The sequence below is a fragment of the Cricetulus griseus genome, chromosome 7, assembly GCF_003668045.3.
Source record: "Cricetulus griseus strain 17A/GY chromosome 7, alternate assembly CriGri-PICRH-1.0, whole genome shotgun sequence".
NCBI lineage: Eukaryota > Metazoa > Chordata > Mammalia > Rodentia > Cricetidae > Cricetulus > Cricetulus griseus.
The window spans coordinates 92358730-92370750 of record NC_048600.1 but is presented as its reverse complement, the minus strand read 5'-3'; the positions used below and the strand labels follow the sequence as shown (position 1 = coordinate 92370750).

At 51.0% G+C, this 12021-nt stretch overlaps 1 protein-coding gene across 2 annotated transcripts in view; it reads right to left on the bottom strand.

Moving 5' to 3' along the window:
* Nucleotides 1-387: 387 nt before the first annotated feature.
* Nucleotides 388-12021, bottom strand: part of Nos2 (nitric oxide synthase 2) — a 37292-nt gene continuing 25658 nt past the window's right edge. For both annotated transcript variants that reach the window (XM_027426557.2, XM_035447753.1), the window contains 9 exons: nt 11014-11092; nt 10423-10604; nt 9239-9402; nt 7569-7776; nt 5429-5516; nt 4901-5022; nt 3579-3727; nt 2685-2879; nt 388-486 (listed from right to left, as the gene is read on the bottom strand). In XM_027426557.2, the coding sequence (XP_027282358.2) occupies nt 388-486; nt 2685-2879; nt 3579-3727; nt 4901-5022; nt 5429-5516; nt 7569-7776; nt 9239-9402; nt 10423-10604; nt 11014-11092 (1286 nt within the window). The remainder of the gene's footprint in view (nt 487-2684; nt 2880-3578; nt 3728-4900; nt 5023-5428; nt 5517-7568; nt 7777-9238; nt 9403-10422; nt 10605-11013; nt 11093-12021) is intronic.

Below are 12021 nucleotides of genomic sequence, written 5' to 3'. Positions count from 1 at the left end.
CAGAGGTCCTTGTTTGTAGACAAAGGTATTTGTTTTCTTAAATACAAAGTATAAATAACTGTACACGATGCCACTAAATAGTAGAGCGGTGGCATGGCGCCTCCTGGTGGTCATACAAAGTGCTTCAACCAGGAGGTTCATTTTATGCCGCTCCAAGGGTCTAGGGGAGCATGAGAGGGGAAGGGAGGATGAGAAGAGGGAGAGAGGGAGAGGGAGACAGAGATTCGAGTAGTCCACAATGCTGTACTCGCTAGGGTGCGATGGGAAGGAGGGGTTACGATGTGAGAGGTTTGGGGAAAATTGCAGCTCTGTCTCGCCAGGCCCCTGACCAGCTGGGGAATTGAGTCCATCGCTGAATTCTGTGTAGAAGCTGTGACTCCTAGGCTGTCAGAGCCTTGTGCTTTTGGGCTGCTCCAAGGCGCTGCTGTTTTTCACCCCATAGGAGAAGACTGCGCTGAAGATGTCTTCATGATAACGTTTCTGGCTCTATGAAGGGAAACAGAGGCCAAGGGGTCAGCTCTGCTGGACACGGGAACCTCTCAGTTCCCATGTCTAGGCTGCATAAAACCCCAGGGCTGCAACAGCTTCCTGGTGACACAGGCACTCACTAGCCCTGTCTGTGCCTTCCTGCTTGTCTGGCTCGCTGCCATCACACCTAGGTTCAGTTTCTCCTCCGTACTGCGTGTGGCCCACCTCAGCCTCTTCATGGATGGATGGTGGTTCCACCACCTGCCTAGTGTTCATTCACACTATGCCAGAGGATGAGTGCTTTGAGGTCAGCATGTGTGGGGCAGGCTGTGCGTGCTTCCCTTTCCTAAGGCCTTGAAGTCAGAGCACAGAGCAGCAGGCTGAGGGCTCTGAGAAATCTTACAGGAAAGCCACCTGTTGCTCTTTGTGGACCTGGACATGTGTTCCAAATTATCTGACCTTGGGATCTATTTTTCCTTGGTGCTAAAGGGCAGACGGGGTCTCTCATATGCTAAGCAAGGGCTGAGCTACACCTCCAGCTCTTGTTTTCCTGCTTCTGCCTCCTGAGTGCAGGGATTAAAAGTGACCATGTGCCACCATGTCTGGCTACGGTTTTATTCTCTCTCTCTCTCTCTCTCTCTCTCTCTCTCTCTCTCTCTCTCTCTCTCTCTCTCTCTCTCTCTCTGTGTGTGTGTGTGTGTGTGTGTGTGTGTGTGTGTACCTGAGTGCCCTCAGAGGCCAGAAGAGAACATCACATCCCCTAGAACTGAAGTTACAGTCAGGTCATCCTCTTCAAGAACAGTATATACTTTTAAATGCTGAGCCATCTCTGCAGCCCTAGATACCCACCCATACTGATTTGCACTCATCACTCATCTGCCTCAGTTTCCCCAAAGCCTTGGGGCTTGCAGGTATGCAGCGCCTCTGCCCCTCCAGCCCCTTATAACCCTTTTGATGTCAAAGATCCATGAACACATCTGATACACACTGAACACATTTGGGAAGCATCCATGACGTCCTTGCTGGCCATCACATGTGTCAGAATGATCTGCACCCCAGGACCTTTGTCCATGCTGCTCCCCCAGCAGAACAGCCTAGACCTCTGTCTCGAGTATGCACAAGGCTTCTTCCTTACCTTCTCCAGGTATTTTTCTCAGCTGTCACCTCCCAGTAACCCCCTTCTGCAAACATCTTCATTAAAATGATGCACACCCATTCTCTGAGCCACTGTTCTGCTCAGTTCTCACGGGAAGCAGTGCACAGTCTGTGTGGTTTTTGGTTTTTGGTTGTTTATCAACCCTGCTAGAATGTAAGCTCCATTTAGGCTGACTTTTGCTCTTTTGTTTTTGGTACAGGATCTTACGTAGCCCAGGCTGGCCTTGAACTGACTGTGTAACCAAGGGATGATCTTGAATACTTGCTCCTTGGAGCCTGTGGCCCTAGTGCTGGGATGGCAGGTGAGCACTATCATGCCCTAGGGCAATTATTTTTACCCGTTTTGTTAACTGCTTCTTAATCTCTACACATAGTAGTGTGCTTTTGCAAGATAACAACAGTCGGTGCTTAATACAGATGCAGGATATAAGTGGAAGCCTGACAGTCAGTTTTGGGAACCAGAGAGAGGAGGGAGAGAGGCCATGGACCTGGGTGCTCATACTCAGTGCTGTAGTGCCAGGACCCCTTCCCTCTACAACACGGAGTAACAGTTATTTTCCTCATAACACCCTTAGACGGGTGGGAGAAAATGTCACAGGACAGTCCTTGGTGAGAACCCGGATCAAGGCAAGCCCTGCTACCAAGAGTCCTTCCTGAGAGGCATGAGGGCATCCAGCCGGCAGCCTGCTGTAAATAAGTGTATGTTTCCATAGCCAGTAGGGAACAGGTCTCCCAGCCCTGGTGTCCACAGCCCTGTTCTGCCCTATGGGTACTTTCTGCAGGGGTGTGGGGAGCAGAGCCTGCTACTCTGATTCCGGGGATAGAGAACAGGAACACACCAGTCGAACTTCTCAGCTAGCAGACAGTTGGGAATGGGAAGTCCACCTCTAGTAGCCCAGACGGTCAGTGCACCCCAGGTTTCTACGGTGGTGCAGAGGGTCTCAGGACACCCCCAGTTCTGCTGCTCTGGTTCTGATTCCAATGATCCAATGACATGTGACCTTGTCACATGTCTCCTTTCACCTATATCCTTTTCTAGGGTCCCACCCCAACTTCCATACCTTGAGCTGGAAGAAATACCCCTCAACCTGCTCCTCGTTCAAGTTCATCTTGGTGGCCACCAGCTTCTTCACGGTGGTAGCCACATCCCGAGCCATGCGCACATCTCCACAAACATAGAGGTGGCCCTGCTCCCCGTGGAGCACGCTGAGTACCTCGTTGGCCAGCTGCTTCTGCAGGATGTCTTGAACGTAGACCTAAAAGCAGAGTGCATGGAACGAGCCCTGAATGCTTAAGTCCCTGTGGTCAGGCACACTGGCCATGGGGAGGGGAGGAGGGACATTGAGGGCTTCGGTCAGGACCTCAACTCAGGATACACAAGTGTCCTGTCCAGTCCTGGCCAACGGAACCCACAGATCTTCCCTGAGACCACCACACTTCAGAGATGCTCCATCAAGCTAGTGGCCCTGCCCAGAGCTCTGAGATCTGCCTGCCTGTAGCCCAGGAAGAAGGGGCTTCCCAGCATGTAGCAGTCCCAGCTCTGATTTAGGGCGGGGCATAGGCTCTCAGGCTCCCCATTTATAAAGAAGATCCTGGAGTCAGTCGGGATTCTGTCCCTTTCCCACAGAAGATGGCCATGGTCCAGCAATTGGATCAAGGAGCTCTCAGGGAACAAGGTTCTGAGCTGAGAGTCTATACTGAGTGCTCATACCCCTGGAGCACAGTGCCCACTTGAGGCCGCTGGTGGGATCGGCTCCTCATTCCAGTCTTGCTGAGCTGAGCATAAAGCCAATTTACAGGACATCTCCCCGCACAGCCCTGTCTGCTGGGCACCTACAGTTGGCTACATTGGGGAAGATTAAGCTACAGTGTGATTCTCAAACCATTCTGGGCTTGATCTTCTCATCGTAATATTCTTCTTATCACTTGATGCTGTGCGGGATGCCAACACTTACCTTGGGCTTGCCTGGCATCCGGGAGTAGGCTGTATGCACCTCGTGCAGCACTCCCTTGTGGGCCATCTCCTGCATCTCTTCCCGATAGAGGTGGTCCTCCTCCGGGTGCCGGCACCCAAACACCAAGGTCATGCGGCCTCCTTTGAGCCCTTTAGAACCCAGAAGGGTGCAGTTACCAACATGGCCACCAGAGGGCGACACATGACCACCAGGTGCCCAACATGTAAATTTTTTACCTGGTATTATCCCCATTTTATAGTTAATAGAGGCATTCTTGAAGAATATGGTTCAGTATCAGTTATGATTATGTCAACATCTAGATCTTTCGTTTACTTGTCATATTGCATTTTAATTTTACCTTTTCCTTTTAAAATATCACTATAGCCAGTACTTGGGAAGCAGGGACAGGAGGATTGCAGCAAGGCCAACCTTGTCTATGTAGGGCATTTTCAGTACAGCCAGGGATACACTAGCAAGACCCTGTCTCAAATGTGTGTGTGTGTGTGTGTGTGTGTGTGTGTGTGTGTGTGTGTGTGTGTGTGTATGTGTGTGTGTGTGTGTAGGTAGCATGCTTGCATGCGTGCGTGTGTTTAACATGCTAAGGGCATTCTTTTAGTGAAATATCAGAAATTCTGTGGCCTTGTTTTGTGAAAATCATCTCTCCCGACACAGTGTCCTGACACAGCTGCTACATCAAATGCAGGTGTTGAGGCCTCGGGTGTCCATGGCATCCCAAACAAGCTCCTGAATGCTCTTGACTGCACTGGACTTCATGGTCTTAAATGTCAAACAGTGCTAAAGGTTCTACAAAAGCCTCCTTCGGAGGATCCCAGGCATAGAGATGTCCTTTCTTTGGGGCTATCTCTCGAATGAAAGGAAAATGTCTCTATCTAAAATCTATTAATTTCATCTCTTAGCTTTGAAGACCTCTTCACAGGCTCACTCTATGGATTACTCCATAGATGGTACTGAAGACAAGGCCAGCATTAAACAAACAAAAAACCAAACCAAACCCCAGCAAAATGGGCTGGTGAGATGGCTCAGCAGGCAGAGGTGTTTGCCACTAATTGAGTTTGACCCCACCCGGGACCTACATGGTAGAAGAGGAGAAGCAAGTTGACCTCTGACCTCCACATGTGCACCCAGACACATGCAACCTCTCTAAATACATTTAAAAAGATCAAGGAAACATGGAGGAGACATGAAATGGGAAGGACACAAACCCTCCAAATCTGTGTACCTACTTATGGGGTACAGTGTAATAATTTGATGTGCATGTGTAATGGTCAGATCACGGTGACTAGCATGCTCCGTTCCTGTACCTTTGTGCTGGGAGTCATGGAGTCGCTGTTGCCAGAAACTGCGGAAGGGAGCGATGCCCGTGCCAGGCCCAATGAGGATGCAAGGCAGGGAGGGGTCTTCAGGGAGCTGGAAGCCACTGACACTGCAAGGAGACAGAAGGAGGGAGACCTCAGTCTTCAGACACCCTAACTAGAAGCACACGCAGGATGGGCCGGGGAGCTAAGCACCTGGTAGGGTGGTACTCTCAGGGTTGAAGAGAAACATTGATTCCCAAGCCCTGGGCAAAGCTTTATCCTCCCTGCCCAGGTTCAGGCTCACCCCATACTTAAGTCTCTGGAGAAAGGGCCAGTCTCACTGTACTCTGGACCCCACCACAGCCATCCCCATTGTCCTCAACACGGACTCCACTACACCTTGTAGCCAGATGGAAAATGAGGAGACCCAGAATTCGCCCCAAAACCTTTATGGGCTAAGGGGCACTCAGTCCTAAATCTCCCTTGTATTGCAGAATCCCCAGGGGTTCCAAAGGGCCCTGGGTGGGTGCTTACCTTCTCACAAAACAGGGCACTGGGTCCTGGGGCTTCAGGCTACTTATCCAAGTGCTGCAGACACCATGGTGCAGGGGACCCTGACCATCTGCAAGGACAGCACAGACCTAACCAACAACTCTCATGGCCTTCACACAACCCACCTGGGTGCTCTTCCTGCACTGCCAAGCCCTTTTGGGTGCCTAGTTCCTAAATGAGGAGTCACCTTCTCTCCCAACTCTCCACACAGAGCAGGGAAGGCTGAAAGGGACCTGATGAGCAATTGCTGTTGCAGACAGAGTCACAGAGAAGAGAAAGGGGCAGGTGACTAAAGTCATGATGGACGCACGTCCATGCTGATGTCCCTCACTCTTGATCTAAAGCAGTGGTTCTCAACCTGTGGGTCACAACCCCTTCAAGGGTCAAATGACCCTGTCATAGGGGCTGTATATCAGAATTAACATTAAGATTCATAACAGTAGCAAAATTACAGTTATGAAGAAACAATAAAAATAATTTTATCACCACAACATGAGGAACTGTATTAAAGGGTCACGCTATTAGGAAGGTTGAGGACCACTGCTCTAGAGCATCTCCCAAGTATTTGTCTAGGGGCTCTCTCAGCAGCCTTGCCAAGGCTCTTCCCACATCAGTGTGACGTGATCCCCCAGGGCTCGCCACCAGAGTGGCCTCATGAAGGAGGCTTTTGCCAGTAGGAGCCCTGGATGAGAGATGGGTCTTCCACCCTCCCCAACCCCCACAGCCTCTTCTAGTGTCTCAGGATTCCCCAGCAGCCATTCCCAGACTTGTAGGTACCCCAGTTTCCTCTGGGTTACATTAACTGCCGCATGACCAGACACGTAAAGGAGGCCTCCAGCAACTTGAATAATCCTTTGGTTCTGTCTTGCATAAATCTGCCTTCTCAGGGTTCACCCAATGATGAGGTGTGGTCAGTCTACAGGCTCTGCCTAGTATTTAGAAAATGTGCTCTGTGCTAAGAAGAGAAGGCTCTGAGATACAGACCCTTCCCAGCTCTTCCAGCCCAGACAGAGCTCAGTTACAGACATTAGAACAGGGAGCCGAGCCCACCCAGTGCAGGATCCAAGGCTAAGTGGACAGAACACTGGATCTCCTAGTCTATGGTAACCACACACTCCCCACTCACTCCCCCATTGCCTATGGGCACCTACACAGCCATATCTCTAAGTATTTCCATGCCTGAACTCTTTACTGTCTTTATGGCTACTCTATGAGAGCAGGGTCTGTGGGCAGTTTCCACACTCTGTGTGGCCCCCATCATGGAGATGGGACATAGCCATCACAGAATGAGAGCATCGTGGGAGTGAACAATCTATACAAAAACTCCCTGCCTTGGGCTACATCATTAGGATGGCCAGGAATAACTGGGTTCCCCAAGAGTTCAAGGCTCTTCACATCTGAGCCTATTCAATAGTCAGAGACTGTAACAGTGGTCCAGCACTTAGATTCAGAGCTAGACTCCCTGTCTCTAATCTCTAGTTATTAACAGGGTGACTTGGAACAAGTGAGTTAAGCACTCCATGCCTCTTTTTCCTCCCCTGTAAAATGCACATGGAAGTCATCTCTCAGTTATGGATGGCAAACAAAGGGGTGAGCTTCATGCTAAAAGTGCACCCTACACAGCTTCCCACATTACTGATAACCCTCGAAGGTGGCTGCCACTGCACCATGTAGCCAATAAAGACCAAAACTCCGAGGTGTTGAACTGCTGCCAGGGTGATTAATATTGGCCATCAACTTGACACACCCAGGAAGAGGGACCCTCAATTGAGGAATTGCCAGACTTGCCCATGGGCATGTCTGTGGGGCATTTTCCTGACTGCTAATTGATGGAGGACAGTCTGTCCCTGGGCAGGTGGTCCTTAGTTGTATAAGGAAGTTAGTTGGGCAAGCCAGAGGGGACAAGCCAGTAAGCAACGTCCCTCCATGGCTTCTGCTTCAAGCTCCTGCCTTGATTTCCCTTGGTGATGGACTGTGACCTGTAAGCTAAACAAACCCCTTCTTCTCCTAACTTGTAGTGGAGGTGGCCATGGTACCTGTCTGTCACAGCAGCAGAAAGCAAGCTAGCAGGGCTGCCCTAGACGTAACAGGTGCAGATGACATCAGAGTCTGCCTGCCTCACCTCGGGTCCGATAGGTGACCACGGCCACAGTGAGATGGACCTCTGAGGGGGTGTGGTCCTGGGAGGAGCTGATGGAGTAGTAGCGGGGCTTCAGAATGGGGAGCTGCGACAGCAGGAAGGCAGCAGGCACGCGAAGCGACGGGAACTCTTCCAGCACCTCCAGGAACGTGGGGTTGTTTCTGAACTTCCAGTCATTGTACTCTGAAGACTGAAAGCCAAGGGCAATGTGAGGGTTTGGGGCACCTGCCGTGTGTAGGGGAAGGAGCTGTCCCACCCAGTATTCAGCCATTCACTCCACAAACATGGACAATGACTGGCGCTGTCCAGGGTGCTGAGGCCACTATCTTGGGAGAAGAAGCACGGACCTGGGGCAGCCAGTATATGCTTAGAAATATATTGTAGGTAGGATAAAGATGGTATCGCAGTCCCACATAGTCAGAAGGCTGAGGTACGAGGATTCCAAGTTCAAGGCCAGCATGGGCTACAGACTGAGTCGACGGCTAGTCTGGCTAACTTAGTTGAGACCCTGCCTCAGAATAAAAAATAAGAGGAGAGTTGAGAGCTTGTCTCAGTGGTAGAGCACTTACCTGGCATGTGAGAAGGCCTGAGGCCAACCCCTCATGCTCATAAAACAAGGACAAAAACAAAACCAAGAACAAGCAACAAAAATCAAAACACAAAAGCCTCCCCAATATTAGCAGCTCATAGGCAGGACTCAATGCCCACTTTCTTTGGGGAGGGGAGTGAAGGCATGGTCAGTCTTGCTATATAACCCAGAATGGCCTTGAATGCTTTTGTTGGCGCAGACTGGTTTCTAACTCACTATCCTCCTGCCTCAGCCTCCTGAGTGCTGGGATCACAGGCATGTACCACCGTGTCCAGCTTAGTTCACTTTCTTATTATACTATAATTTGGAACCCATTGGATCTCTGTTCAAGTCATGTCTAGATGTCCCTTCTAGCTTAGCCTTAGTCCTTGTGGAGCTTTTCACACAGGGATGTTGAGGTAGTGATAATGTGTCCAGTGCCTTTGACAAAGACAACTGCGTCACTCCATTAGCTCACTAACTCAGCTCCTCATCTGCCATCCATTGACCCACGGTTAAATATGTTCCACATTTGGGAAGACAAAGGCTATCCATGGAGGCTGCCCCTCCATGGGGCATGGTCCAGGGAAGTGCGCTTTGCTTATGAGTTGACTACTCTTCCCTGTGAATGTGACTGGATTTAGGATCACCATGGAAACACACTTCTGTGTGGGTGTTTCTAGAGGTTTAACTGGGGAAGACCCACCAGGAATTCCCATGGATTGAGGCGCCAGACTAAATGACAAGGAGAAAGTGAGTGGGGTATCTGCATCTCTTTCTCTGCTTCCTCTCTCCGGAAGTGAAGTGACCAGCCACCCTGCTGTCATGATTCCCCACGATGATGGACTGGACCCTCTTTTCCTTAAGTTGCCTCTGTTGTGTATTTTGTCACAGAAATGGGGCAAGTCATGAATATAGGACACATCATACTGACTCCCAGAGAAACTCATTCATTCGGTACTACTGTGAAATAGAGAGGGGCAGCAGACACAGACAAGTCACACCTAGGGACTCGGGAGGATGGTCTGAGAGGTCCCTCTGCTCTGTGAAATGCCCCTGTCTCACCCACCAGCCAGATCCTCACCTGACACAGGGCCTCCAGCCTCTGCCTTTCAGCGTCGTCTGTGGCCAGGCGGGCCAGCTTGTGGAGCTGCAGCTGGGTGGGAGGGGTAGTGATGTCCAGGAAGTAGGTGAGGGCTTGGCTGAGCGAGCAGGGGGGCAGCCTCTTGTCCTTGACCCAGTAGCTGCCTGAATGGAAGGAAGGGAGGTGTCAGGATGGGAAAAGGCCCGATTTGGGTCCTTAGAAGACTCCTAACCTCCAGTTTTAAGGACGGGAAGACTATGGCATCTTGGTCCCAGAAAGAGCAAAGATCAGGCATTGGTGCTGAGACAGGGCTGCTAGGGCCAGCTGATAAATTGCTCCCACATGGGCATCCATATTGTCATTGTCCTGACAAACTAACCACATCTTTCTGTGGCCCCTAGTTGTATCTCTGACATCCTCAAGTGAACTACAAACTCATAGTGCTAAGTCCATTGGAGACTGATGTGTGTCCCAGAGGCTAGATGCTCATTTAGAGAAAGGTTGATGGCTGCAGTCCCTTGTGGTATTAAATCAAGAGGCTCCAGGTGGATAGATCAGTATTAATTGAGGTGGCCAGGCTTCAGGGGTCCCGAGAGACAACTTGCAGAGCAGTCACAGCATGATCTGGGGCCAGCAGACCCAGGTTCAAACTGGCTCCCCACTTTCCAGTTCAGTGTCTGAACCCTATGGCCTCTGGCTGCTTCCTTGAGAAACAGAACAACAAAGGCTGGGCTGGCACCAGCAATGAGGAAAACCACACTTGGGAAATGGTTGGCATGGTGCTGGGTCCACAGGTGTTTACTGCATGTAAGCCTGTTATTTTTATTATTCTCCCCTCCCCTCACTTCCTTCTGGAGAAAAGGGCTGTATTATTAGTGGCATCTCATCTGGGTTACATCTGCATCCTTACAACCCCAAGGATGCCTCAAGTCTCTTTTTAATAACTTTCAGGATGACTCACTTTCTCAGGGATGGTAATGAACACTTTCCCCCCGGGTGGTGGTGGACACTGCCAGGTTTTGCTTCTCTGATGCCTCCTGTGAGGCAGGAGGCATACTCATGGAGGCCTCACTATCAGTGGAGTTTCTCCCATAAGCTGAGACTGGAGTACACCAGGACAGACAGCCCTAGTCCTCAGGGATGGGAGTGAGGGGAGCAGGTTTTTCTGGGGGCCAGGGACTCACCGCTCTCATCCAGCACCTCCAGGCACACGGTTTGGTGCAGTGAAGGACAATCCACAACTCGCTCCAAGATTCCCTGGACCAAAGCCACCTGGTTACTTGGGAAAATCCCAAGGTGTTCCCCAGGCAGGTAGCTGGGGCCTCGGCTGCCCTCGAAGGAGAGTTGGACGAGGAGGGTGGTCCGGCTACAGAAGAAAAAGAGAGGCCCGGGTAACTGCTGTCTTCCTCAGGATAGGTGCTCTCCTGCCACCTCCCTCTTCTACCTGGCTGGGAGATTTCCATCCTTCTCAAATATTCTCACAAAAGGTCTGAAGACTCAAATGGTCTGGATGTCCCTGCTCACTCCCTTTAGTGAGAGTTCAGAGAGGTGGAAGAGCCAGTGAGGTAGACACCTGGTTCCCAAACTGGGCAAAGGCAGAGGTGCTAAGGACTAGCAGAGAAGCTGGTCCTGAAGACAGCTTCCTCGGCAAGCACGTCTCCGTTCCCTATGTACTGACTGACTTGCTCTGGGCCTTTATTCAGCCCAGAGCAGTCTTGGAACACCAATAAGACCTCCCTGCCCACCCACCAGCCAGGCATCCCTGTCATCTTTACCTGGACTTCCCACTCTGCAGATTCTGCTGGGATTTCACCCTCATGGTGAACACGTTCTTGGCGTGTATACTGCTGAGAGCTGGGGAGACAGAGATGGGATGGTACAGGGCTCCTTGCTATGGGGGCAGGGGGGAGCCCCTGTGCTATGGTGGGGGAATCCCTGTATGCTAAGTGGATTATCCCTGCAGGCTTCCCTTGCTCTTGCTGTTCTGAAGCCAGACTGTTAGGTTTTCCTTCCCCACTACTTATGAATCACAGTAAAGAAAGACCCTGGGCCTGGCTGGATGTGGTGACCCAAGTCTGTGATGCCAGCACTTGGAGGTGGAGGGAGGAAGATCAGGAGTTCAAGGCCATTCTTGGTCACAAATTTAGACCAGTCTAGGCTACATGAGATCCTCTCTCTGCCACCTGCCTCCACATACACACAAAGGGGTGGTGGTGGCAGGGAACAAAAGATCCCAGATGAACAGCGGCTTTGAGGTTGAGAAGTACTGGGAAATTCAGTTTAGATGTTAAAACACACAGTCTCAGGCACCTATGTGGTTTAGGGATTTGGGATTCACAGACCACAGCAGAGGTAAGACTAGGCATGTCCTAACATGCAGATACCGTTATGATGTCTGGACTCGAGGAACTGAGTTTGTCATCCAGGATGGACAGAGCTGAGCCACTGACTGCTGCCCTGAGTCAGCCCCAGAAGCCTTCTTCATGGCATGTGGCTCCCTTTGGAAGGCTGACTCCAACCCCCCTGTCCCCCATAAGCTACCACTCAATTCATTTCCTTGAGCTGTAACTTCTCTGATTTGTCACAGGCCAAGTGGCAGGACAAGTGTCATAGGACAGTTCATGTGAGTCGAGAGGCTGGCACAGTGCCTGGCAGGGTTGCCCGCACCACCCACCCTCTGATGCTGGCCCCCTCTCTCACCACCACTCTCTCAGGGCTTCCTTCTGACAACCTTTTCCTCGGAGCCTGAAGCCCTGTACCAATAGGCCCTGTAGCCAGGGAGA